The following is a 26,169-nucleotide window of genomic DNA, read 5'->3' on the forward strand; positions in this document are numbered from 1 at the left end:
TTAGTGATAATACAAATATCTAGGTAAGTAACTTGCCAAGCTGTCTGTTGTTATATCACACCGCTGTCCATATAACACAAAAGACCACATAAAGTATCAAGAAGGTGGACACTGCAGCATGATGGCCACATATACTGGGTAGGAGAGGGAAATCAACCAGACTATGGCCGGGGCAACTAGTACGGAAGAAATGTCGGATTGATGGGTCTGATTCAAGTCCGATTCTTAGTGTACGATATCATCATTCAGGTGGCAATCTTGGACATCAGAGTATGTCCGTACTTAGATCTGGCTGGTGCGATGCTACTGTATTGAACATCATCTCTTAAGAAGATCGGGAAGCATTTCGAGGTCCCGTCGGCAACGCCGAACCCCAGTATAATCTAACATCGGTTGTGCCGGTGGGCAGCAAAGACCAATATGATAATTGCAGCACGAGCGAATACATACTAATATACAGTACAGAAGGTAAGTTTAAATACTAGGATCAATAACCTATAAAGAAAAATAAAAGAGAGAGAAGACAAACAGACACCCGATACTAAGGATGGTTATCAACAAAGTCTATCGCAGCGTCCAGCCCCCTGACAAGTTTTTCCGCTGTTTTCGACATACTCCTGACAATGCCAACCCTTCTCTTCCCACCGTTCGAACCTTCCGCATCCTGGGCGCGATGTGGTTGAGAAGCAATGTGCTCTGTAGGGGTCAAACGAAGGTTGGATCCTGAATGCGCGTGTCGGATATGGGTGCCTCGCAATGACGACGATGACGCTCCTGCGTTCGTGTTCAGGCGCGAGCCATTGACAGCAGTCCATGAGCGAGCGGGATCTCCCCTTTCCTTGTCTCTCATCAGCCTGGACAGGCCTCCTGGAGTGAGTGTCGAAGACCGTCTCCGCGGAGGCGAGGGCACGGTGCCCACGCTCACGGTGCTAACCGTCGTAGTCTTAATCCTCCCAGGCACACGTGATTCGAGAGAAGGACGGGAAAAAGGGTCCCCGTTCTGGATAACGTTATTGATTGTGGGGTATGCGGAGGGTGAGTGCGGGGGTGAGTGGCCCCTCGGGGAGCCCTGAGAAGATGCGTCTGAAAGTGGTGGTGAGGATAGCGGTAGAGGGCTAGGCGGTTGGTGCTCGGAGTTGCTGGGAGAATGCATGGTTGTCTGAGGATGATATTGCTTCACCCTTCCTTGCCTCTCCAGATCCCTCATCCACCCCTCCCATTCCATCTCACTCTCTCCATCGGTTTCGCCCGCCACTGAACTTGAATATGGTGCATAAGAACTCGTGTAAGATTTGGAGCTTATGCCTTGCGAGAAGACGAATCGCTGATTGTGGATATCGTGCAACGAGGGGTCTCTGCGGGTACTTTCGGACCATAGCACGAGTGCAAGGGGTTTTCCAACATCTCCCATGCCAGCCTTACGGGCGGTCGCAACGGTCTTGGTGCGCCATTCTGGGTATGGAAGAGAGTCATATGGGGAGGAATAGATAAAAGGCGTGAGAGCGGGAGAAGGGACGTTGTTCCAATAGTTCGCGACTGTGATGATTGAGGAAGTGGGGAGAAATGAAGATGATATTGGATGAGAAGTGTAGCGGTGGAGGATGCGGAGAATGTTTGAGAAAGCTGCGCGAGTGAATAGTCAGAGAGAACGGACGTTGCGAATGAAATCGAGTACCATGATCATCAAGCAAATCGAGGACGAGCCATTCGCCTTCCCCGCGGCAAATATCTTCCGGACTATAGTCGGAAGATGGGGAATTCCTATGGTGATCTCGAATGTCTGGAGGTTCTTTTGGGGTTAAAGTGGTCTTCTCCGGTAGAGGGGCGATGTCTCTTGCTTCAATTTGCACGTCAGTCTTCCAGTCTTCGGCAATCGGAGATGAGGGGAGAGACATGGGCGGTGAAGAGGCGGAGACGGGCTCCTTGCTGCGAAACTTGAGACAAACGACGCGTTGCTCTGCGATGATGGAACAAGCGCTTGCAAGAGACTCTGCGCCACGAAGCGCGCGTAATGCTGATAGCGGAAAATGATGCAAAGGGGTGCCAACCTGGCAGCTACGGGGTGAGCATGCAATACGATAACTGCAGATTCAAAGGACACACGGATGAATCCTTGCAGAGTGACAGCGTCCCCTGATTTATAACTATCCATCGATCTTTCCATTCGACTTTAGCCTTCTTTCTCTTCTTTTCGGGTTGCAAGGGAGTGGGGATAGACATCTTGTCTTTGCTTTTTGCGCTTAAGCTGTTCCGTTTGGCTACAGGGGATTCGAATCGGCCTGCCTTCGGGCTCCATACTGCGCGAAGAGCCCTGACTTTACACTCGAAGTAGGGTTGGACATACTCTGTCATGACTTCTCTTGGTAATTGAACTACCTTTCCTGAGCGGTGCATCTCCAAAAGTTCGCCAGGTCGAAGGTTGTACCAAGATAGTGCATAGTCATCCTCGAGAATTGTTCCAGTGGAAAAGGAAATTAGTGTATACTGGTCGACGATTGGGCTACTGCCAGGCTGAATGGTCTGTGATGAAGGAACAGGGATACCGAATAGCTTTCCAGGTCGACGAGAATAAATAGTTTGACGCCTAAGCTCTGGGTGGCGATATGAAACGTCCGGGTCATCCGAGTCCTCCTCATACTCGTCATCCTCATTATACCCGTCGTCCGTACTATCAACTGACGTACGAGTCCTGATGCTGGAAGCAAATGTGATAGGAGAAACGGGGCGCTGAGCGGGGAGATGCGGTGTTTGGATGATATTACATTTTGAAAGTATCCAATGCTTGACCTGCTTGACCTTCTGGTTATCGTCCAAGTGCGTTATGAACCATTGGTCATAAGGTACTATATTATGTATTAGTGTGAGATTTGTAGGAGATTGATTCAATATCAGCAGTTCTTAGACACGCACCGAATCTACATGCTACCGCCAGTAATGGACGATAGTTTTCCGACTGCATCGCCTGCTGTGGCCGGTCGATGGAGGTCGTCAGGTCAAGTGTTGGTCACACTTCCATAGACAAACGGAGACAGCCGTGATATCACTTCCTTCATACGTCTGGTTCGAGTACTGCGAACCCATGATGAGCTAAGTCCTTTTTTTGCAGCAATTAAACGCCTAGGCTTCACAGAGTCTATCCGGCTGCCTGTGATTGCACAGACCATACCTATAAGTATTCACGCTTGAAGATATCATCCGACCACTGTTTGTTCTCACTGCCAACGTTCTGTTCATCTATTCTGGCAAAACCAATACAGCGCGGTGGTCTACCGTATTCTTACTCGGGAACAGTGTATACCATCCTCGAACGACAAACTCTTTTATGGTTATTGGCGTGTCCAAAGAACATTCCATCGGAGTCGATTCTCGAAAGAGCACAGGGTACATTACACTGTTGAAAACAAGATGGCGAGGGCAACGAGGTATCGATTATAAGGCAAAACACGGAATAGATAGGCAACGACTGAGCCCATACCATCGAGTACTTGTCGCGGGGCTCAACGGCTCTCCAACTCGGCTAGTTTCGCTTGCAATCGATCCCTTTCTGCTCGAAGTTCTGCTACCAGTGCTTGAACTTCTGCTTGAGCTTGGGCCCGGCCTTCCATCCAAATCTAGAAGAACTAGTAAGTAAATATATTGAGACTAATTTCAGGAAGAGCTCACTGCCTTCCTCTTCTGTTCCGCTTCGTCTTCAATGCGCGCACACTCCATGCGATATTCCTCGCATATCACCTCCACGCTGTCCACCTTCTCTGCCTTGGAAACGTAATGAGAGCACCCTAACAATCTGGGAAGAGCTGTTTTACAACCTCCCAGATAGTATGAGCATACCAATGGGATGGGTCTTGGTACGGATGGTAATTGGGAGTGTGCTGGCGTACAACTGATAAGAGAACAGGTGTTTAAATGGCCGAAGGGGACCCAGAAATGGGAAAATCGAGGGTGCAAAGTTCCTTGTACGAGCCATATGTTGTAGACAGGTGGAATCGAATGGCAGAACCTGTATTCGGGGTGATACAAATGCAATCATAGGCTCGAGGAACAGGAGGGAATTGTGGATGATAACTGCATCACCTCTTCTGATGAGGCATTGTTCTGTGCAGAATCCGTGTCGGGGGTGCGGCGGTCTATAACTATGATTGTGATCGCAGGCTCTGAGGGACTCCAATGACGAAAATAGAGGAGCAAAAATTCGCGTTTTTTGCTGGAGTTGCATTTGCAATACACCATACGTCCGAGCAGACATTGTGAGGGAAGACGGCCGGCCGAGAGGATCATCCTTCATTCTATCACATCAAACTGACAGCCTTAACCTGACATGAACAGGTCGGGGACATCAGTACGTAGGAAACTTTGGCATGGGAGGACAGAAAATCGCAGAAAGGAAACCACGAATGCTGAAATAGTTCCTTTGGTCATACTTGAAGGCCGTCGCAAATTGACAAGGTTTGGAAGACGACGCGCGAAAACTTCAAGGCGCTCAAGCAACGCCGGCTCGCCTGGTACTAAAAGGGGTCCTCCCGATTTGGCCTATGGGTGGTCCTGGTTTTGCCAGCTTCGATGAACTCTTGCTGGAAAGGCATCAGATTATGACGACTTGCGACCGACCATAAATGACAGACACGTTCTATCCAATAACCTCGATACATAAACTACTACGTCGTCGACATGCTATGTACCCCAGTCGCGCTGAGGCTTGCTAAAGACGTTTAACTCTCGTTTGCTCGATTCAAGTTCAACACATCCGACCTTATCATACCTCCCGATAGTAAGTATTGGCTCTTCATACTAGTGACCGCGGAGACTGTTAAATATCCTCACAAATGGTTATTAGCAGCTACCCAAAGTGAGATCCCTACATTTGATTTACAGCGTGGGCGAAATTAACGGCAATTGCAAAATTCGCGTGTGCCCTGACCACTGCAGACGATGGGTGCAAAATGACAGGGGTCGATGACGGTGACCGTGAGTGAAATGTAAATCGTTGTCGTCAAAACAGGGAGCCAGCGATGTGGTGGATGGTCGTCGATAAACAACATGTTAAGCTAACCAAAACCCACGTAAAAATAATTAGAGCAGAACTTCAAAGCTAAAATATTGTTCTGTTCGTCACGGTCAACAATATCGTGCCTGAGATACCGCAGCTTGGTGTGGTGGGGCCTCAACAATTTGAACTTGACAGCGTGCAGAGAGGTGCGGAAAGGCGATACGAGATGTTAGGGAGTATTCTGATGACAAGTTGATGCGTAAGTTTGTAGCTAAAAAATCAAGATGACATGAAAAAGCTATGAAAGGAAACATTGGTTTGTTCCCGATAGCGGATCCGAGCTGGCATTGACCTTGCTTCGCAAACATGATATTTTGTTCCGTGCCAAATTGCCAATAGACCTTGTGTCACAAGACAGATCTTAGGTGGCAATCTGCTGGCATTGCAGATATCATCTGTTCAAAAGGGTAGATCGGTTCTTCCTACATCGCCACGAAGAACAATATTCAGCATATAAAAGCAAGCCGTCTTCCCTGTCTCCTTCAGATTTATTTGATTCTATATCACATTCTCACAAACAATGCGTTTCTCCTTTGTCCTCGCAGTTGTTGCTGCTTTGACAGCATCAACATCTGCAGCATCAATACCTAGCAGTGGCAGTGAAAATTGTCCTTGGTTGTGCTACTTTTCAAAGTGCTGCCCTGGATCGGATTGCGGGCCAGAGGGCCCATTTGGGGTGAGTATGAGTAATTTGCGTCCTGGATCTAACCACATGACTCACCGGCATGGTAGATCTTCTGGGTATGTGTGAATGCGTGAGTGGCATGTTGCGACAGTGAACTACAGTGAGTCGTGTTTCTGCTTTCGCATCGGTGCAGTATGGTTGATGGTACGACGCGTGAGTTGCTAGCTAGTTATAGGGGAGGACTTTGAATCGGATCGGCTAGCTTCGATGTCCTCGAGAGCATCTAGGCGTGAAAGAAGTGGATACGTATAGCAGAGACTTATTTGTGTATCTGAGACAGAATGGAGAGAGAAAATAACTGCTCAACACCGACGAGGCAGACGTCAAGAAGGTGACGTGACAACTTCGAAGTTATATCGGGTAATATGGTGAGGGAGGGAAGCGCGGGTGTGCAGTGCAATAACGTGCACAAGGGTCGGCACATGCAAGAGCGCACGAGACGAGGGTGCACTAGAACTGTTCAAGGGTTCAATTGATGTAAAGAAGACGAAAAAAAGAAAATAATTGACGTTCAGTACAATCGAACATGTGATTTGGTGACTCGTTAGAATAGTACTCCAGCAATCTCACATTTCTAGCATGCGCAATGACCCTACGTAGTACGGGCACCCCTGGACCCGGTATTTGCTTCAAGTAAGATAGGCAGAATCGAATGGCAGAACCTCTGTTCGAGGTAGTGCAAATGTAAGCATACTAGGTTCGAGAAGCTGAAGATGTAATTATGGATGATGACTGGTCACTGCGTCGCCTCTTCTGATGAGACATATTGATATTGTTTTGTGCAGAATTGGTAACTTGTGTGCGGTCTAAACTAGGATTGTGATCGCAGGTTCTGAGGGACCCCGATGACGAAAATGAAGGAGAAAAAATTCGTGATGTTTGCTAGAGTTGCATTTGCAGACTATACATACATTCTGGCAGACATTGCGAGGAAAGATGGCTGGGCGAGAGGCTTAATATCCTTCATGTTGCCACGTCATTCCAACAGTCACCCGAGGTGAACAGGCTGGGGACATCTGTAGGAAACTTTCATGGGAGGACAGAAAATCGCAGAAAGGAAATCACGAACGCTGAAGTAATTCCTTTGTTATACTTTAAGGCCATCGCAAGAAGTTGACAAGGCTTTGAAGACGACGCACAAAAAGAAGGCGGTCAAGTAACGCTATCACGGTGGTCAAGCGGCTCGCGTGGTATTATAGAAAAGGGGTCCTCCCGATTTGGCCTCTGTGTGGCACATCTTTTCCTGGTTTTGCCAGCTTCGTTAACCAAGGCCCAACATGAACTCTCCCTGGAAAGGCAAAGCAAAGGCCACAAACCAAGATTACGACGACTTGCGACCAACCATAACTTACAGACACATTCTATCTAATAACCTCGGTGTCAGAGATCCGCTTCGCGTCGTTGCCCTATGCGATAGTGATGCATTCTATGCTGCCTGCGAACGCGTCCGACTTGGGCTCGACCCGAGCGTACCCATCGTCGTACAACAATGGGAGAGTCTCATAGCAGTGAGCTACCCTGCGCGCGAATTTGGCATATCCCGCATGGATAAAATCAAAGATGCCAAGAAGAAATGTCCCAATCTACTTGCTGTGCATGTCGCGACTTACAAGGAGGGCGAAAAGGAGCCCGGCTACTGGGAGGATGTTGATACGCGTACTCACAAGGTGTGTTTTGCATCCTCTAACGCCACGGACGCGACCAGAAGTTGACCATTGGGTGTTGTATATTTCAAAAGGTTTCCTTGGATCTATATCGACGTGAAAGTAACAAGATTATTACCATGTTTAAAGAGGCTCTTCCAACCGGTGAAGTTGGTGAGATGCGCATGAAGTTTATTTATTATGGTTGACTAACGCCAAAGCAAGAGAAAGCTTCCATTGACGAAGCATTCATAGACTTTACCCGTCCTGTGAGAGAAAGGTTACTTGAACGATATCCGTACCTTGCCCAAGTTCCTGCCGATGCCCTGGACGGGTCAGACAGCCCACTACCACCACCGCCTCCGGTAAATTGGGATGGTCTTGGAAGTGTCATCCCGGTCACGCCGTCAGAAGGCACTGATACTGCTAGTGAACATTCTAATTTTGAAACTGATAGTAGCACGACATGGCACGATGTGGCGTTATCAATTGCCGCAGAGCTGATGCAAAAGATTCGCGAAGACATACATTCAAAGCTAGGCTATACAACTTCTGCTGTAGGCGGATTTTCGTCCTTGTCAGTCAGCTCGTGACAATCTCACGCGCAATGAATGATGCAGGGGATTGCTCGAAATAAGTTCCTTGCGAAGGTCTGTGCTTCTCGTGCTTCAGTCGATTGCACTCAGTCTGCTTTCACAGCTCTGTGCCTCTTACAAGAAGCCCAACAGTCAAGTCAGTTTTCTACTTTCCGTGTTGGCACCGATAAGTAAATATAGATGCATAGACTATCCTCCGGAATGATGCCATTCCAAATTATCTTCGTCCTCTAGCCTTCCAAAAGGTATGTCTGTAAGCTTGAGGGATGTCGACTGTCTTGACGCAAGACACGCCAGATTCGCTTCCTTGGTGGAAAGCTCGGCGACGCCCTAGCGAAAGAGTATGATGTTTCAACTGTGGGTGACTTGCTGTAAGCAATGTGTGATTCTTCTCAATTTCTCCCCATTACTGACCCCACGACAGAACAGTGTCACTAGGTGAGAAAAAGAAATACCGACTTCCATCCATTTCTGTTTTCTTATATATGGCAGACGAAATCCAAAGCAAGTTCGGTGAAAATGCGCTGTGGGTATACGAATTTCTTCGGTAAGATATCCGTTTTCTATCGCTGGCGAACGTTTATCTATGATGCGACACTAGTGGCATTGATCGCACTGAAGGTATTTCAATGTAACCTAGCTACCCTTTCACATTTACAAACAGGTTGCAGTCAAAGAAAAGTCTGCGCTGTTCAAGAGCATGTTGGCGTCCAAAAACCTTCCGAAACCAATAACCCGACCCTCGGATGGACACCAATGGATCCGAGTCCTTGCCGCAGAGCTAGCGTTGCGACTCAATGATGCAAGGGAGTCGATGCCGACACTCTGGCCGAAGACTATTGTGCTCCATACTCGCAAAGGTGATTTGATCTTACAGAACCGAATGTTTCTCGTTGAACTAGGCACATGTTAGGATATGAAACATCACGATCCAAACAAGCTACATTTCCTTTCGTCCGGAACGTGACAGTGGACGTGATTGCGACCGCTGCGGATAAGCTCTGGAAAGAGCTTACTGGTGATACCAAGACCGTCAATGTTACATCGGTTCAGCTGGCATTTGCTGGCCTAGAGAAGGCTGAGATAGGCCAGAAAAGCATTGAAGGGTTCTTCACAACTCGAGACACCCAACAGCAACCATCCCTTAAACGTCCACGCGAGGAAGATGAGCATCTGGGCTCGGCCGAGGACTCCAGCCAGGATCCACCTGGGGTGAGCGATGTTGAGGCTGTTTCATTCAAATGTCCACGATGTAGTAAGACGATCGCGCTTCGAGGAGGCCAAGCGACAGGTGGTCCCATCGAAGTATCACAGCGATTGGCAGCGTTACGATCGGAGCATGATGACTTTCATTTCGCACAGGATCTGGCAAAGAGCGATGTCGGGTCTGTGCCTGTATCTCGCGGTTTATCCTCGAAACGGAAGAAAGTGGAACCAAAGGGAATTGCAAAGTTTTTCATCAAGAAGTAGGCACCTTAGTGATTGGTTCTGTCGGAGAAAGCCATAATGATGTATGTACGATAATCACGCCTCTGCGAGCAAATGAGTTGGATCGGTAGCGTGTGCACAGGTTTTTGCACAGGTGTGTAATCTGTTTTTGAAAGCGGTGTGGTCTGTGGCAGTTTTGATTGATCGTCACTATCATTGGCCAGTTATTCAAAGCAACAAGCGTGCTATCTTGCGCGATCAATCCCTTGCCGGCACAGTCATATGAAGGGAGAAATGAACTTTCGAAGACGCTGTCGTTCGTTCGTTCGTTCGTTTGTTCGTCATCGTTTCATCTTCGAATCTCTTCCTGCGGACTGTGTCCCACCTTTCGTCCTCTGAGAGGCACATTTCCGCGGCTAGTCCGTCATCTTTCGTTCATTCTCCTCTGTCCGGGACAGCAGGCCGTTTACTTGACCTTTTTCATTTCAAGAGTCCTTGAGGGACACGACGTCATTCATTATCATGCCTTCGAATGTATCACTTTTCACGCCCTTCTCTGGTGCTCAGGCAAAAGGACTAATTGTGAGTTGTCCGCATTCCTTATCGCGAATAGCGTCTAATTCTCATAATTAGGTTGTTCCCGTATTTGCCTTGCTATCTGCTTTAGCGCTCGCTTTCATAGTTTTCAGGAGTATCCGTTTTGTGGTTATCCCCTCATTCCGGCGTAACGCGACGATATGCAGAGCCCCGGAGAACTTGTTCTTCCGTACTCAACTGGGCCACTATGCTGCCTCCCTTGTTTTGAGCAATGTTTTCCTCACCGCAGCTGGGCTCATGGAGTTTTACTGGGTCAGACAGTCTGGGATTCATCAAGGTAGTGTTTTCGGTCTTCACACCACCTACATGCATTGTACTGACAACTATCAGGTTTCATGTGCTCTTCTCAAGGTAATCCCAACGAACGATACTGTGATCAAACACTAAGTGGTCTTGTGATCAGCTGTCCTCATGCAGATCGGTAACTGGTCCACTTGTTTCTTCTCTGTTGCTATTGGTCTCCACACATGCAACTCTCTGGTGTTTCGCATCTATCAAATTAACTGGCTGAGCGTCGCGGTCATCGCCTTTGGATGGATTATATCGCTTGTGATTGGTAAGCGGCGTACGACGTCAACAATTGATTTGTCTCATGTTTATATCTGTAGCACTGGCACCTCTCAGCGAGGCTGGTGTCTATGGCCCAATCACCGTCTCTTGTGGTGTTACGATGGCACATCCCGGCAAGATATTTGGGCTCGAAGCTTTTCCAGTACGGTTTATTTCAGTCTGAGCTCTCAGGGTCTAAAAATTGTGAACAGGTCATCCTCGGGTCTGTACTTTCGGTCATTCTTTACGCCTTGATCTTCCTTGATCTTCGGGGCATTCTACATGTCAAAGGGAGCACGAAGATCACGTGCAAGTCCCAATGGTGTGCTGTGAACGACTCCAAGGAATACCAACGCTTCATAGGAGCTATCGCGAAGTCGATGTTTTGGTGAGTTCCTGTGCATTACTGCTTATCCACATCATTCATCTGTGTAATGCAGGTACCCTATTGGTTCGTGACCTCGCGTCTGTATGAGTTCTTTCATTGTGACTTCTTGTCTAGCATTTGTCTTCCTCTTGTTGCCGTTCACGGTTGCAAACCTGACGCAAGTCTCCGGTCGTACTATTTCATTTGGAGCAGATATTTTTGCGCATGTATGCTCCTTTATGCTTGGTTGGTGGTACGGAATTCTGAGTGCGTCGTGATTACTGATCGGTTTTTAGGGCTTGTTAACGTCGGTCTCTTGTACAACACCTTCCGCGTGCTCAGTCCAGTTTTCCACGGTCTGGCAGTCCCAAAGATCCAGGTCGACACAGAGAAGACTTTTGGAAATGACGCTTTCGACGAATCGCCTATTCTTCCCCCGGCTGCTCACATGCCCAAAGGACCGCTTTTGCCCCTGTATAATGATGACTCTAAGACAATATCCCCAGTCTCGCTGTCAGATTTTCCGGTAGTTAGACAGCACTCCCGTAACTCGTCCAGCGCAAGTCTTGATTCTACGACCCAACTGCTGAGCACCAAGAGGAAACCCTCGAGGTATCACCATATGAGGGTCAGGCAGGGCGAGTCGATGCTGTCTCTGCCTCGTACCATTCTCCCTGCTGCCGAGCTCAACCGTCAACTCGGCGCCGCATCTGAAGGGAGTCTCATGGGTCGCAACCTTCGCCTCGACTTGCCTATGGCTGAGGTCCACACAGCCAAAACGACCCTTGTGACTGTCAGCCTATCGCCTGCGCCTCGTTCTGCTGTTGCATCAATGCTCACCGCCTCTCCAATCACATCTGCGCCTGTCCAATCCACGAACCCTCCTCCCATCATGAGGCAGTTCACTGCGGCCTTTGGGAGCCCGAGACGCAAGTCCGTATTTGGGCCACGGTCGAAAGGTAGCGATAAATTGACTTCCGCTCTTCCTATTGGGCAGTCGCTTTCACCCGTTGCTGCGTCCCCGTCTGGTAAGAGTCCAACAGACAAATCTGTCTCGCGATTCCGCGTACCTTCTATAACCGCTGCTGGAAGACGCAGACCCTCCCCATTGGATCTCACTGATATCACTCCTATTGTGCCTGCTGTTCGACCTCTACCTGCTATCACCACAGAGGTTAAGGCTTCTCAGAAGGTCGATAAAGGGAAACGCAGAGCTTTGCCTCCTCCAGTGGAAAAGGATGCCACATCTCGTTCCCGCGCCGTCCTCCGACCGTTACCTCAATTCCCTCACAACAGTGTAGGATCTTCATCTTCAAGTGAACGTAGCCGCCTCCCTGATCCTGTTGCACCCACTGTCTCCTATGAACGACATGTTTCACTCTCTTCGCTCTCATCCATATCTTCTACATCTTCCTCTCTGAGCAGCCCTGAAAGCGCATATTCGAGCAACACATTCGAGGAAGGAAGTGGGAAGGCCCTGCCGAGCCTTCCACCGACACGTGACAATACTATTGAAGGGGAGGACAGCATCGATTCCGAATCCTCTTCTTCCCTTTCTTTCGGCACCCGCAGGCAGGCTCTGCAAAGTGGGAGAGCGACATGGACGACAGTCTGGTCGCAGGAGAGTGCTGTTACCACAAGTCAACCTCCGGCCATAGAGGCCATGTCTACATATGCATCGCTTGTTCTTGGCGCAAGCGCGGTCAAGGGTGATCAGGCAAGCGTAGAGAATGTTCCAAAGAGGCAGGAAGTTCCTCCTCTACGTCGCGTTCAGATACCGCCTACACTTCTACCAGGCAATTTGGCGGGAAAGCTGTCGGGTCTTCCGCCTTGGTTGCGGACATGAGGGATGGATTCACGATACTGAACGTTCTGGACTCTGCTTTAGATACGATTTACATACTAATTAATTACAATCGCCTTTCACTATTAAGCATTCTTTTGACCCTTCTTGCAATTGAACGACTTTTAACGGACTTGCTTCGATCGACAATAATAATATTGGACTTACCCAAGATGGTAGACATGACGTATTAAAAGTCCTGCTCTTCTCTTGCTCTCATATCCCGGCACAAGCCACCAACTCTGCACCAACCATGGCGCTATCCAACTGGGCAACATATCTGAACAGGTCAACGAAGCTGATCAGAGACAGCAGCATCAAAAGCACGCGTCTTTTAATGTTACATCATGACCACAAAACTGACAATGCTATTTACACAGTACTTCGTATGGAGGGCGCAGACGGGCCTTCAAGAGCACCTTTAACGCTCTTCAGGATGAACTCTAAACAGGATATCGAACAGTTCGCGACTGGGTGCGACGCAGATATTGGTGGCACGTCCAAGGTTCATTTGGAGCTTGATGAATCCCCGGAACGTAACAAGGGCAGCGGGAGCACAGCTACGGGTCGTTTTTGGGGTGAGATGAGACTTAATGTCAAGCCGGAGCTGCAAGGGAGAATTAGAGGTGGATATGCTGGTTTCCGGTCCCAGGTAAACGCTATTCCGAGCTATACTATCGCACCCACTTTACTTGGCGTCTATGCTAGCCCCGCCCGACACTCTTTGGTGAGATGGTCGACGACGTCTCGAATCACCAATTCCTTGCCCTGAGGCTACGCCTCGGCGGTGATCCCCGGTTGCGCAACTCGTACTTTGTGAACTTACAGACCGACGGGCCGATCACGACGGACCTGTGGCAGCATAGACTCTACTTCCAACGGAATGATGGTGGTTGGGAAGATGTATTCGTGTGTCCAATTCATACTCTGATATTTGCACAAACTGATCGCAATGTTTTAAGATACCGTTTGAGAACTTTATACTGACGAATACGGGTGAAATGGTACAGTATCAGATTGCGATGATGCGCGAACGGATACGGACTGTTGGAATATCGCTACTTGGGGGAAATAGTGGTGTTTCAGGTTCTTATGACCTTGGCATTGACTCCATTCGGGCAGTGAATGAGGAAGACGTGACGCGACCTCCGTGTAAGTGGTTCTCACTCGAATTGATGCATTGAGAGCTAAAGACTCCATGAAATTAGTGATAGAAAAGGATCCATCCCATGGCATTTGAATGCTACGTATATTCCACAATGGACTCAGACAAACAATTTGCATGAGCATCTAAAGAATTGTTATCCATAATCATAAAATTACATATACAACGGCCCATACAACTTATCGTAACTGATAGGCCTACCGAGAATTGATAAAACCGCAGAAGACATACAAGTGACAGGCATACCAAATGTCAGCCAGTAGGGAGCGCGAGGTGTAGAAGTGTGTCCGGAAGCAAAAGGAAAGGCAGGTATATAGATGCTCTCATACGACCACACAACCACCGCAGCATCCGCCATGGTCACCCTCATTAGCATCGCCTTTACCACTGTAGACACCAGGTCCGCCGCCACCGGAGTTGGCCATCACGGGTCTGCCTGTTTGTTGCTCCTGCGAAGATAGAGCGCATGAATAAAACTTGTCAGAATGAGAGGATATTCATACCTTGTTGTACTTCCTTATCTCACGAACGAGGTTGCTGAACGCCTCATCAACGTTGATGCGTTGCTTAGCTGATGTTTCAATGAACTTGCAGCCGAAGTGCTTTGCAAGGTCACGACCCTCTGTTCACTATTAGGAAAAGAGTGATTCCAAAAATTAGTCGTGGCTTACCATTCATTCCAACTTGTCGCTCATACTCAAGATCACACTTGTTGGCCACGACGATGACAGGGAACGAATCTTGATCCTTGACACGAAGAATCTGCTGATGGAAAGTGCTAATTTCCTCGAAAGAATCGCGAGAGGTGATAGAGTAAACGAGGAGGAAGCCTTCACCAGTGCGCATGTACTGCTCGCGCATAGCTCTGTTGGGTGTGAGCGTTAAGGACTACCAACAGCGGAATATAATTTACCCGTATTCCTCCTGACCAGCCGTGTCAAGGACGTCGAGCAATGCGACCTCGTCGTCGATGACGCATTGCTTGCGGTACGAGTCTATGCCACTATTTAGTGAAGGACTCGAATGAAAGAGAAATTCACCGCACCCTCGATTGTGGGGTCGTATTCGTCGACGAAGTGACTTTGAATGAATTGAATGGTGAGGGCAGATTTACCGACACCTGGTTGGAACAAGTGTTATGAGACGCAGTTCGTCGCATTTTCTGCTTGGCGCTCACCACCCCCACCGACAACAACCAGCTTATACTCCCTCAAGAACTGAGCCTATAAACACAGCCATGTTGTAAGTTCTTGTAGGTGATCGCAAATATGGTTAGTTTAGCACTTACCCTCGACATAGCTTATCAAGTAAACAAGAAAGATTTAAGACTTGGAAGAACTTGCCTAACCGGAAGGAAGGAAGCAGAGGATAGTTTGGTGATACCTGAGGGAATGATGAGCGTAACTTCCACACGAGCAATTATAACGCTGATGTACGCCACGCGAGAACCAAACAAGACCAAACTCTTATTCTGGATTGTGGCGCATCTTTATGCTGTGAATCCACATGATATCGGTATGATCTTTCTTGGCCTGTGTCTTCGCAGGAAAGCAGGTTGCCAACTCCCAGATTCAACCTTTCTCAGTTATTTCCATCGTCGTGGATATTGTGAAGGTTAGGGCCTGCAATTGCAACTTGTTGATCTAATATTTACGTTCGTAGTCGCATCTTTCATTGTACTGCAATTACCCCGGGCCCGGCTTCGTGCCCGTATTAGCGTTACTCGCGGTATGATCGTTCTAGTTCTATCTATTTTGGGAGAGCTTCGACCCCTGAGGATACGATAATTCTGGTGCAGTGCCCTCCTACAGCAACTTCATCGTACAGGTCTAGGTTCCCAGGAACGCTTTTACTTATCATCGATCTCGAGTGAACACGCCGCATCATGGGAAGGTCTGTCTTTGATGCTGTTCTTTCGACTCACTGCCTGTGGATCTTTCATAGATCTATTAGCCCTCTGCAGCACATGGTATATCCTACTCATCGACCTCACATCCTTATCAGCAAAAAATGTCTGCAATCAAAGCACAGCAACCCTATGCACTATCCTAAATTATGCAAGGAGCTTCTAAATGCGAAAGCGATTAATACGTGCATGAATCAGCCTCGGCATAATACAGCCTGCATGCACTGTTTCCAAGGCCCTCCGAGGAATCTTCAACTGACCTGTGCATAAGACAGCGATTTCACTCGGCGCCTTTGTTGGTCCTTGAAGCGGCTGCCAGGGAAAGACGCGCCTTTCAAATTTTATGCCACACGCTAACATCGTCAAGGAACTTCTGCACGAGTGGGCTTTCGCGTTGGCGCTTGAAGGATTCCCGACACTGCTAGCCCTTTGATTGGTGTAAGGGGCTAGAAATGGCACGTTGCTTGCACTGTTCCAAAAAGGTCGGAACTTCAAAGAGCAGCCTTTAGTTGCTTGAAATTTTGGGGCAACCGCCAGGCAGCCAGAGCATACGGCGATATTAGATAACTCTGACTACACGAGCTCCAGTAAGCTGCCGCAGTGACATGACGAAAACCTAAGTTTATTGACTCGTATGCCAAGTACAAACACAGTCCTTGTTGTTCTGAGACATCCTAAATCTGAGACTAATAAACTTTGCATACTCACCCAAAGAACACTGAGTAGAATGGAATTTCCGAAATGATCATGATACGATGCAACCTAGTGGGACGTTGTCTCTTACCGTCATGCAATATGACAAGGTATACAAATTCATCGATGCGTCACGTGAACCGGAACCGCTCTGTACACGAGATCAGTATGACTTTCGGATGCTTTTCGCACCGTGGCGGATCACTAACACCTTGAAGTGTCATAGTTGCTGAATCATGCACTGAGAACGTCTTCCTCGCCTCAATGAAGTCACTTGCCTTGTCGCGTTTTCAGCACTCTTTTTGCACGTCTAGAGGCTTGAATTCACCATATGCATTGAATGGGTGCCTTATTTCGAAGGTTGGCATTGGTAAGTCTCATTCACGTGGATATTCACTGACCCTCAGCCCAGCTGCAGCTGGCCAATGGTGTTTGCTTGTTTGTCTGCCGTTGGGGACAAGCATTCGAAACGTAATCTTACGTTCTCGCGTTTAACCAAGTTGGGTATGCATCTGTTATCCCGCTCGGCTCCATTGCTTCAAGTCCAACTACAAAAACCAACAAAGATGCAGCCATCACACGCGGTGCAGCAGATACAAACTCAAGATTCTCAATATTAACCCCAAGCACCTTGTTATACCCTGTTGTATACTCATTCTCCATTTTACAAGCGACTCGAGCGATGCATAAGCCCACCCGAGCAGCACATCGGGGGACTCAAATGGTAATCGGATGTTTCAATCACATCTCGGAGCCTTTCTGCATTTGACACCATACGTTATGTTTTGAGTGCATATAAACCAGGTATGCGATGACCGGTTTCCTCGTTTTCAACTTCCTCTTGTGACAATGATGGCGTCCACTCTCACGCACCAGTTCGATACTCCCGTTTACAAGGGCGCAGTCACCTTCCCGACACAACTGTTCATCAATGGTGAGTTTGTCGACCCTCTTGATAAAGGGACGATCGAGTGTGTATCTTCGTGGTTAATATAAGTGGTCAATGTTTCTGACAGAGATTCATTCAGTGTGATCAATCCGGGTATGACTCCCTGAGCGTATAGCTTTCATCAAGTTGATAAAGTGTGCGCTAGCGACTTGCAAGGTTATCGCCCGAGTTTCAGTTGGATGCCGTAAAGATATCGAGGTTGCAGTACAAGCGGCACGAACAGCATACAAACAGCACTGGGGTTTGAAGGTGTCTGGACCAGATAGAAGCAAACTCCTTCATAAGCTCGCTGATCTTGTCGAAGCCAACATTGAACATCTTGCTGCTCTCGAGGCCCTTAATGTCGGTCAGTAAGACACTCCTTATTGATCGGATTCCACTGATTTGCTTCTGCTAGGCAAGACGTTCTGCGCGGCAAAGGCGGTGGATATACCGACTGCAGTCTCTTTGCTACGGTACTATGCGGGATGGGCTGACAAGATACAGGGCAAAAGCATCCAGGCATGTCTATCGGTAATTGCAACAAATCCTTCTTGACCAGTTCTAGACAACCCTTGACAAGATTGGTTTTACTCGCCACGAGCCTATTGGAGTTGTTGTGAGTAAATGTCGTGAATTTGTGGTAAATTAAGTAGGTCCTCACCAGCGTCTGACCAGGGCGCAATCGTTCCATGGAACTTTCCCCGTTTGTATTTACGCTTACAACGCGATTCTGCGCTTACCCCATTTCGGCTAGTGAGCATGCTTGTTATGAAACTCGCCCCCGCACTCGCTTGCGGAAACGCCGCTGTGGCGAAACCCTCTGAGTTCACACCCCTCTCCGCATTGTTTTTGTGCACGCTGATCCAAGAAGCTGGTTTCCCACCTGGGGTAATCAACATCGTGCCGGGCTATGGAGACACCGCGGGGCAAGCGATCTGTGAAAATATGATCATCGACAAGGTCGCATTTACTGGGAGTACTCTCACAGGCAGGAAGATTATGGAAGCAGCCGCGAGAAGCAACCTGAAGAAAATCAGCCTCGAGCTCGGCGGAAAGAGTCCGAACATAATTTTCGACGACGCAGACGTCGAACAGGCTGTCAAATGGGCTATTAGTGGTATTTTGTGCGTTTTCTGTCTCCAGAATTCCTCTCTATATGGTTCCTGAAGGTCATGAAGCGCAAACCAAGGAGAGATATGTGTTGCGGGGTCTCGGATTTACGTGCAAGCCGGCATCTATGATGACTTTCTACAAAAGTTCACACATAGCGCTCAGCATCTTCGTTTGGGTGATCCATTTTCCCCGGACACGTTCCAGGGCCCTCAGATATCTGAGAGACAATTTGAGGTGAGTGCCATGCAGCTGAACATATCGGTCTCTAATAGACACCGATACTCCGACGTAAGCGCGTTATGGATTACATCAAATCTGGCCAAGCAGAAGGCGCAACTCTTCACCTTGGTGGCAAGCGGCATGGAACAGAAGGTTATTTCATCCAGCCTACTATTTTCACGGGCTGCAAGCCCAATATGAAGATTGTGAAGGAGGAAATATTTGGTCCTGTAGCAGCGGTTATGAAGTTTGCCACGGAGGAAGGTTCGCTTATCTTTCACATTGCCGTTAATAACTGTCACTTCACGGCGTCAAAGAGGTGATTGAACAAGCAAACAACACCACTTATGGACTCGCCTGCTCGGTTTTCACGAAGGACATCGATAGAGCAATGCGTGTTGCAAGTAACATCGAGGCAGGCACCGCGTGGGTAAGTGTGGGATATTTCCCGCAAATGTTCATCAGCTGATCACACCGATTCCGTGTGCGTAGGTAAACTTCACTAACTGGCCGGACCTTGGACTGCCATTTGGTGGATTCAAGCAGTCAGGCGTAGGCAAAGACCTGGGCGAATATGCTCTTGAGAAGTAAGTTAATTTTTGATCTGATCGACACCCCGTGATCTTACCAGCCGACAGCTATACCAACGTCAAAGCGGTGCTCATTAACATTGGGATGAAGATCTAATACAGTAGACTCAGGCAGTGTACTCCAATACCACACCTTCACCGCACGACCCCCGGACCGCCGTAGATTAGCGAAGCAGTGAACGAGGAAATGTTACTAGCCAATAAAGATCGTTGCTGAGCACTGTCCCCATTCTGAGGTGGAGCTTCTACGGATGTAATGGGCGTGTCCTGTACCCGAGGATCAATACTGATGGGTTCGAGGACGTAAAAGCCCAGTTCATATGCGTTTAAGTACCCCAGTGCTTCTCAAACGCTTAGATATATGGTCGTCTGACCGCTAACGAGACCCATTCACAACATGCCCACCCGAACCTACATCTTCAAAGTTGATCTTCTTGAATCTCGAGACCCACAAATCTCGAGGACCTTTTCCATACCCGCATCATGGACGTTTCAAAAGCTTCACGCTGCCATTCAGCATGTCTTCATGTGGCAGAACGAGCACCTCCACGTATTTACGTTCCAAATTCCAATTGGAGGGGGTAGAAACCAGGTCGTATCGATACAAGATACGGACATGATGGGGCGGGATGATGAAGGAGACGATATCGTCCTTGATGAGAAAACAGTCAAGCTCAAGGACGTGTGGGAAGAGAGCGGGAGGTATCGCAAGCATGTTACCAACAACAGAACCCTAGGGGGCTGCTTCTATGAATACGACTTTGGTGTAAGTGATGTCATTTTGTGGCGTTCGGCAGTTGATTAAAACGATTTGACAGGATGCTTGGGAGCACGAAATCACCTTGCTATCTACCGTCATGTCTAATGCCAAAGAAGTTTCAGTCCTCGAGGTATCTGGTTGTGCACCTCTCGAGAACAGCCACGGAGTAATGGGATGGGAGGGCCTCAAAAGAGCCTTCGCAGATCCTAACCCAAATGACGTGTCCCTCGAAGCAAGGAGGTTATCATGGCTAGTTTCGCCTCTCGGGGGCGCATTCCACCCTTCTATCGCCCCGACTACACAGCAGCTCAATATACCTGGGCTATTTGACCGACGGTTCAGAGAGATCCGCAAGGGCCTTCTATGATTTGTGCCATTGTGGCGCGGCCGCCTTGGGTTATAATTATCAGATCGTGCGCTGCACAGTCACTACGGCTTTATGTATAATATGAGGATAGTACTCACCATCGTTAATTAGGACGTACTTACTTACTTTGAAAGCCACTGTAAAATACCTAGAGCAGTACAGCGTATTTGCTGCTGCTATGTAGTACTAGAAGGATACCCAATCCTTGATTGTAGTCTTTAGATCCCAGAGCTCGTGCAGGCCATTGAATGTTCACATAACGGATCGGATCATATAATAGCCAGCGAGTAGAAGAGACTCAAAGCGGTGAGCTGAGACGTGGTGGTGAGCGCTGGAAACCTGCACGATGCAGCTGGACCCTGGCCGCAAAGGTCCGAGTCGGGTCCTTGGTACGCCTGGTCAGCTGTACCGCATTAGGCAAGAACAACCAAGAACCTTGGCCACAGCCTAAATTCACATTTATTCATGATCACCGCCAGATATTACTTGCAAGTATTCTACTCTCAAGATGTCTGATCATATTCTTCTGGACCACATAATTTCACAGACCAGGCAGAATGTCGAGCTGTTGATGTCTCATAACAGGATATCTACATCAGATGGCCGCGATATCTTGCTCAAGCTTCCTAGCGCTGGGGTCGCGGGATCGATAGTATCGCTTACGCAGCATACGCAGCGGCTTTCAATATCTCCAGCGCCCCATCAGAGCGTGATTAGCAACAACGCTAGCTTGCATGTGGCGCCCAAAGCGGAAGCTCGTGCGATCTGGGATTGGGCGAGCGAGGTATATCCCATCTGCACGTATGTGCTGCGGATTTACTTAAGCCATGACAGGATCCAAATGATCTATCATTCCATACCGGAGAGATCATAGAGATTGTGAAAGAGACAAACGCGGATTGGTGGACAGGCAGAAACAAGGTGGGGAAGCAGGGTCTTTTTCCGTCGACGTATGTGGAGAAACTGGCGCCGAGATCCGTCTCTCCACCGTCTTTCCCTGAATTTCCAAAGACAAGGACATCGGTGGATTCGAAGTATGGTTTGAACTCGGAGCCCAAGTACCCGTCTTCAGGCCCTTTGGGCCCTCCACAGTATTCTTCCCCGCCGTATTCTGTCCCACAGCCTGTGCAGCAGCAGTATCCCCCGCCACTCGGCCCTCCTCCAACCGGTGGTTATCCGCCTCCCGGACCCCCTTATAATTCGTATACGGGAAATCCTCCAGTGGTTCAGCCAGTTCCTCAGCAACCTCCAAAGAAGGGTCGTTTCGGTAATCTCGGCTCTACTGTAGGTCTACCAATTATGCAGAATTTGTTGATAAAATGATCCTCAACATAATTTTTCTTTAGATGGCACAGTCAGCTGCTGGTGGCCTTGGTTTCGGCGCTGGTTCGTCTGAGACCTTTATTTACAATTGCTCGATGATCCTAACCATTTGTATTCAGGTGCCGCTATCGGTGGTGACATCGTGAACTCGATCTTCTAGACTTTTACTCTCTTCGTGCGTTACTAAGTTTACATACCCACATCCACTTGCTTGGCTAGACTCGAGGACGAGCATGCTACATTGGTTCAGGGTTGTTTTGATTGTCAGTTGGAATTTCAACTCCGCGGCATCAGTCGCATTTACGTACACAATATTATCTTTACGTTAATTACAGCACAACGCTGATTTCGTGCTTAAGACTGTGGACAACCAGAAGCTAGAACTGTCTTGCAACGCATTCAGAATGCCTGTTCGTACCTACACTTTCAAAGTCGAGCTCATCGGTTCTCGTAACCCCGTTATTTCTCGAACTTTTTCGATTCCTGCTTCTTGGACCTTCCAGCGGCTGCATGCAGCAATCCAGTGGGCATTTGGTTGGCAAGAATGCCACCTGCATCATTTCACGTTTGAACCCGCGCGTCGCCCTCTACGGCGCGAGGAGCGCCGTTTCATCTCGCTGGATCATAGGGAAAAACTTGTTGCTATTCATATGGGAACAGCGGAAGAGGAAGATGACGACTGGGCGGAATCTGCACGCTCGAGCTTCAGTGAGAAAGATGTTAAATTGAACAATTTCTTTGAGGAGACCGGGAGGTATCACAAGATGGCCGTGAAAGATGGGGTTATGGGGAAATGCTACTACTTGTATGATTTCGGGGTATGTATTTGCCAGCTTTAAGATGATCCACCTCTCACCTTGTTCAAGGACAACTGGGATCATGTGGTAACACTGATTTCTGCGGAGACGTCCGCGTCTGGCGTCAAGGAACTAAAAGTCCTCGAAGCTGTTGGTTGTGCCCCGCTCGAGGACGCTGGTGGCATATCCGGCTGGGATGAACTCAAGCGAGCCTTTGCATCCACGAACCCAAATGACGATATGCGTGATCGGAAACGTTGGGCTTATCAAATTTCGCCGTTTGGCCGGGCCTTCAATCCTGCTGTACAACCTCCTGCCGAAGAGTTCAATAAAACCGAAGAGTTTTTGAAGCATCTTCGCCTCGTCCGACGAGCCGCTGGTGACGGTGAAAACCTTGACGACGAACTTGAATCAGATGACGAAGATGGGTAAGTTTGAGAGAAATAATATATTTGCAGCGACTGAAGTTTGGTGGCGACAGGTTTGACATACGGTCACTTCCGGTTATGCCCATGCCTGAAGTTTTTAGATTCAGTGGGCCACCGATAAAAGCGACTCTTGCGCAGCGACGGTTCGTCGTGCATGAGGGCACACATCCGTTAGATGTATTCGTACCCGCCATCAACGCGTGCACCATCCGGGCGCCACGGTTCATTCACACCGACGTCACTCACCTGGCCTCCGTGCTGATTTTCGTAGACGGTGCAGCTGTGAACGAAAACACTCCAGACGCGAGGGCAGGGTGCGGCTTGTACTTCGAGCCTGGGACGAAGGGTTTTTCCATGCAACTTGAAAATATTCCTGGTCATGCGCGCACAAGAAATCGGGCTGAGCTGAGGGCTGCGATCGTTGCTCTTCAGTTACGAATGTGGCCTGGTGAAGGGTTCATGCGCGTCGTCATCGGTACTCATGCAGAGTACCTAGTCAACGGGGTGTGCGAGTGGGTACCCTCGTGGAAACAGCGAGGGTGGAAGACAAGTCGCGGGGAGGCGGTCAAGAACCGCGACCTGTGGGAAATGTTACTGAAGGAAATTGAAAAATGGGAGGCAAAGGGGGTTAGAGTGCAGTTCTACCTATTGAAAAAGGAGTGGAATACTGAAGCGAGTGGGTGCGCGAGGCGAGCAGCGGTACGTCGGCCGAGCTTTGTCATGCGACCATGCTGATTATTGTGGTGTAATCGCCTGATAGGAGCCTGAGGTTGAGGCTCCAACCTCGCTCACGGAGCAGATTTATATTTCCACGCCTTTACTGGTATAGGTGAAGCGCCTATTTTTTCTGAGAAGAGCACTCCGCTTTTAGGCTTTTGATCCCTTTGAAATTCAATTATGCACAGTAAGGCTTGGATCCAGATCCACGGCCGCAGGCCGGTGTCTGTGAAACTACGAGTACTAAATGACTAATAAAAAGTGACACGACTTCAGGAACGAAGGAGTTTTGGAGGGCTGAGAAAAGAAAAGCAGAATTTGGCCTCCCTGAGACAGAAGAGCCAGCTATGTCGACGCCAGATGCAGTTCATAAGGACGACTGGTTAGTAGCCGAACCTACTTACACAAGTTGTTGTAATGTCAGACTGGGAGCAGTCGTGACGTGTGAGGGGTGAATTTGCAATTGGATGTTGTCACGCCATGTCACAGGGAGATGCTTACCCATCAATGTCACGCTGGTATTGCTAATGGATTAGATTTCCCGGGTCCAATGAAATGTGGCTGGTTGTATTCTCCTCAGCTTACACACTTTTCAGCCTCGGTGCTGTCCGAGCCCTCCGGGTTTCTCAGCCAACTCGCCTTGCCTTCTGCCCTTTTATTCTAACTGTTTGATTCTGGCAGTGGACCTCTATCTTCACCTGCAATATCTACTCCGCCCTCCCGTCTATCTCCCCCTTCCTAGTGATCGTGTTCGCTTCAAGTCAAAGAGCGGACCATCAACTCGTATATCGCAAGGATGTCCGATTCAGACTCTACGCTATCCCCAGAGCCTCAGCGCACTATTAAAATAATATTCATCTCGGATTATGTACGTCTGTCTTCCTATTCTCCTTGCATATTCCATTTTCCCATGACTCATCGTTCTACGGCGCTTTGACAGGTCTGTAGTTTTTGCTACATCGGGAACAAGGCTCTGCAAGACGCCATCGCCGGATGCCATGACTTGGATGTACGATTCGACGTGGAATTTCGGCCATTTACACTCCTTTGCCAATCATCAGTGCCCGAGGTACCCGAGGTGAACGGGAAAAAGGTGCCAAATCGCTGGGATTACCTCGTTCGGAAGTTTGGTAAAGAGCAAGCGGAAGCCAAGTGGAAAATGGTCGAAGAATTGGCACAGAAAGCTGGTTTACCACTGTAAGCATCTTTAGCACCCGGTCAGTGTTTTGATCTGACTCCATGTGAAATAGGGCGGAAGACGGGATTGTGGCCCGGTCCACCCAAGCACACAGACTATCTGTAAAAGCTTATAAAGTCGGCGGGCAAGAAATGCAAGGAAAACTCAACGACATTATATTTCAAGCCGTGTTCGTCGACTGCCAGGATATCAGTGACGTCGAGTTGCTGGCCGATGCAGCGGAGAAAATTGATTTGATGAATAAGGCAGAGGTGTGGTTCCATGTCAAATTCAACTACCAGTTATGATGACACAGAAATTGCTGCGCGGTGTAGGCTACCACTTTCTTGCAAGATACCGATTGCAAGAACTGCGTCAATCAAATGATTGACGCTGCTCGGGCGAGCGGTGTCAACGGCGTGCCCTCCATCATTATCGACGGAAAATGGGCATTGAAAGGCGTACAATCCACAGAGTGTTACCTTCAGGTGAGCAAGAGTCATTGTCTCTGGCCATCCGTCCATTAATCAACTCGTGCGGGTGCGGTTTCGCTGATTTTTTGGTGCTTGTAGATCTTGCGGAAAATTGCTCAAGCCCCGTCAACACCTCCAATGACAGACTGCGCGTCAATCGTCTCAGTGGAATCATGACGGATTTTACACCGACTCCTTTCACTCTTCACCGCCTATACCGTGCTTCATCACCTCAATTCCTGCGTTCAGGCCGTCTTCCCTTGAATTAATTATACAAGGACTATTCACGCAATCTCACGTAGGAGTTTTAACGTTTGTCGCGGCTGGAAGGGCCTATTGCATTTTTTTTTACTTCTTTCCTTTGCTCTCTGTACACATTTTCTGCGCGTTGTATGTCGTATCGCTGTCTTTAAGTATCAGTGAGCGTGTGTTTGTATGTTTTCTCTGTGGTATCTACTCCTTTTATCTCGTCCGCCCATGAGCGAGAGGTAGGCGTCATCGCTGGTCGGGTTATATAGAGTTTGACATCCATAATATTCCTTTGTTTCAATCTACACGGGCCTAACCTCCTTCGTCTCATGCCGTGTTTGCCGTTGTGAACGGCCCTATCTCGTGAAGTTCGACAGTCATTCACCGACCTGGCCCAACTCTTCATTCCCCCTTACCAACTCTTACCAATTAGACTTAGTACAATACGTCAACAGAATTGACCACTACGCAGGTATCCGTGCATAACGGAGATATCGGTCAAGTCG

At 48.5% G+C, this 26,169-nt stretch overlaps 11 protein-coding genes across 11 annotated transcripts; 8 read left to right on the forward strand and 3 right to left on the reverse strand.

The window, feature by feature from the left end:
• Positions 1 to 355: 355 nt before the first annotated feature.
• EDB91DRAFT_71315 (uncharacterized protein) lies at positions 356 to 3,140 on the reverse strand. Its single transcript, XM_041328181.1, has 4 exons — positions 2,911 to 3,140; positions 2,104 to 2,843; positions 1,676 to 2,048; positions 356 to 1,623 (listed from the first exon to the last, which is right to left on the reverse strand). The coding sequence occupies exons 1-4, from the start codon at positions 2,957 to 2,959 to the stop codon at positions 542 to 544; spliced, it is 2,244 nt and encodes a 747-aa protein (XP_041180144.1). The 5' UTR covers positions 2,960 to 3,140; the 3' UTR covers positions 356 to 541.
• A 357-nt stretch (positions 3,141 to 3,497) lies between these two features.
• On the reverse strand, positions 3,498 to 4,246 carry EDB91DRAFT_1245587 (uncharacterized protein; the record flags this gene model as incomplete). Its single annotated transcript, XM_041322564.1, has 3 exons — positions 3,498 to 3,611; positions 3,664 to 3,779; positions 3,832 to 4,246. 3 exons carry the CDS (start codon positions 4,244 to 4,246, stop codon positions 3,498 to 3,500), a joined length of 645 nt encoding a protein of 214 aa, XP_041180145.1.
• A 2,763-nt stretch (positions 4,247 to 7,009) lies between these two features.
• EDB91DRAFT_1048614 (uncharacterized protein) lies at positions 7,010 to 9,441 on the forward strand (the record flags this gene model as incomplete). Its single annotated transcript, XM_041313416.1, has 12 exons — positions 7,010 to 7,399; positions 7,471 to 7,549; positions 7,601 to 7,932; positions 7,996 to 8,025; positions 8,075 to 8,107; positions 8,160 to 8,216; positions 8,269 to 8,342; positions 8,396 to 8,409; positions 8,464 to 8,518; positions 8,573 to 8,592; positions 8,643 to 8,831; positions 8,885 to 9,441. 12 exons carry the CDS (start codon positions 7,010 to 7,012, stop codon positions 9,439 to 9,441), a joined length of 1,830 nt encoding a protein of 609 aa, XP_041180146.1.
• Positions 9,442 to 9,921: 480 nt separating this feature from the next.
• EDB91DRAFT_1245589 (uncharacterized protein) lies at positions 9,922 to 12,758 on the forward strand (the record flags this gene model as incomplete). Its single annotated transcript, XM_041322565.1, has 9 exons — positions 9,922 to 9,981; positions 10,033 to 10,273; positions 10,327 to 10,347; positions 10,400 to 10,552; positions 10,605 to 10,708; positions 10,758 to 10,921; positions 10,986 to 10,996; positions 11,048 to 11,158; positions 11,209 to 12,758. 9 exons carry the CDS (start codon positions 9,922 to 9,924, stop codon positions 12,756 to 12,758), a joined length of 2,415 nt encoding a protein of 804 aa, XP_041180147.1.
• Positions 12,759 to 12,912: 154 nt separating this feature from the next.
• EDB91DRAFT_1198694 (complex I intermediate-associated protein CIA30) lies at positions 12,913 to 14,026 on the forward strand. The gene is made up of 5 exons (XM_041320627.1): positions 12,913 to 13,078; positions 13,136 to 13,407; positions 13,464 to 13,664; positions 13,718 to 13,907; positions 13,964 to 14,026. The coding sequence occupies exons 1-5, from the start codon at positions 13,009 to 13,011 to the stop codon at positions 13,993 to 13,995; spliced, it is 765 nt and encodes a 254-aa protein (XP_041180148.1). The 5' UTR covers positions 12,913 to 13,008; the 3' UTR covers positions 13,996 to 14,026.
• Position 14,027: 1 nt separating this feature from the next.
• Positions 14,028 to 15,348, reverse strand: EDB91DRAFT_1198697 (ras family-domain-containing protein). The gene is made up of 7 exons (XM_041320628.1): positions 15,209 to 15,348; positions 15,098 to 15,143; positions 14,966 to 15,040; positions 14,834 to 14,915; positions 14,592 to 14,785; positions 14,424 to 14,542; positions 14,028 to 14,369 (listed from the first exon to the last, which is right to left on the reverse strand). Exons 1-7 carry the CDS (start codon positions 15,215 to 15,217, stop codon positions 14,244 to 14,246), a joined length of 651 nt encoding a protein of 216 aa, XP_041180149.1. The 5' UTR covers positions 15,218 to 15,348; the 3' UTR covers positions 14,028 to 14,243.
• A 2,023-nt stretch (positions 15,349 to 17,371) lies between these two features.
• EDB91DRAFT_1245592 (putative 1-pyrroline-5-carboxylate dehydrogenase) lies at positions 17,372 to 19,469 on the forward strand (the record flags this gene model as incomplete). Its single annotated transcript, XM_041322566.1, has 11 exons — positions 17,372 to 17,490; positions 17,548 to 17,561; positions 17,614 to 17,814; positions 17,866 to 17,981; positions 18,016 to 18,066; positions 18,126 to 18,574; positions 18,629 to 18,797; positions 18,836 to 19,046; positions 19,100 to 19,212; positions 19,275 to 19,369; positions 19,421 to 19,469. 11 exons carry the CDS (start codon positions 17,372 to 17,374, stop codon positions 19,467 to 19,469), a joined length of 1,587 nt encoding a protein of 528 aa, XP_041180150.1.
• A 147-nt stretch (positions 19,470 to 19,616) lies between these two features.
• On the forward strand, positions 19,617 to 20,901 carry EDB91DRAFT_71678 (MM3350-like domain-containing protein). Its single transcript, XM_041328186.1, has 2 exons — positions 19,617 to 20,138; positions 20,191 to 20,901. The coding sequence occupies exons 1-2, from the start codon at positions 19,770 to 19,772 to the stop codon at positions 20,497 to 20,499; spliced, it is 678 nt and encodes a 225-aa protein (XP_041180151.1). The 5' UTR covers positions 19,617 to 19,769; the 3' UTR covers positions 20,500 to 20,901.
• A 1-nt stretch (position 20,902) lies between these two features.
• On the forward strand, positions 20,903 to 22,104 carry EDB91DRAFT_71679 (SH3-domain-containing protein). Its single transcript, XM_041328187.1, has 4 exons — positions 20,903 to 21,283; positions 21,334 to 21,783; positions 21,846 to 21,885; positions 21,942 to 22,104. Exons 1-4 carry the CDS (start codon positions 21,008 to 21,010, stop codon positions 21,980 to 21,982), a joined length of 807 nt encoding a protein of 268 aa, XP_041180152.1. The 5' UTR covers positions 20,903 to 21,007; the 3' UTR covers positions 21,983 to 22,104.
• On the forward strand, positions 21,742 to 23,956 carry EDB91DRAFT_71759 (MM3350-like domain-containing protein). The gene is made up of 6 exons (XM_041328188.1): positions 21,742 to 21,783; positions 21,846 to 21,885; positions 21,942 to 22,640; positions 22,689 to 23,047; positions 23,101 to 23,746; positions 23,808 to 23,956. The coding sequence occupies exons 3-6, from the start codon at positions 22,227 to 22,229 to the stop codon at positions 23,874 to 23,876; spliced, it is 1,488 nt and encodes a 495-aa protein (XP_041180153.1). The 5' UTR covers positions 21,742 to 21,783; positions 21,846 to 21,885; positions 21,942 to 22,226; the 3' UTR covers positions 23,877 to 23,956.
• Positions 23,957 to 24,560: 604 nt separating this feature from the next.
• EDB91DRAFT_1235925 (thioredoxin-like protein) lies at positions 24,561 to 26,096 on the forward strand (the record flags this gene model as incomplete). Its single annotated transcript, XM_041321385.1, has 5 exons — positions 24,561 to 24,632; positions 24,705 to 24,961; positions 25,015 to 25,213; positions 25,277 to 25,439; positions 26,041 to 26,096. The coding sequence occupies 5 exons, from the start codon at positions 24,561 to 24,563 to the stop codon at positions 26,094 to 26,096; spliced, it is 747 nt and encodes a 248-aa protein (XP_041180154.1).
• Between the last annotated feature and the right edge of the window lie 73 nt (positions 26,097 to 26,169).

The sequence above is a fragment of the Suillus paluster genome (assembly GCF_016628075.1).
Source record: "Suillus paluster strain FC165 chromosome Unknown EDB91scaffold_11, whole genome shotgun sequence".
Taxonomy (NCBI): domain Eukaryota; kingdom Fungi; phylum Basidiomycota; class Agaricomycetes; order Boletales; family Suillaceae; genus Suillus; species Suillus paluster.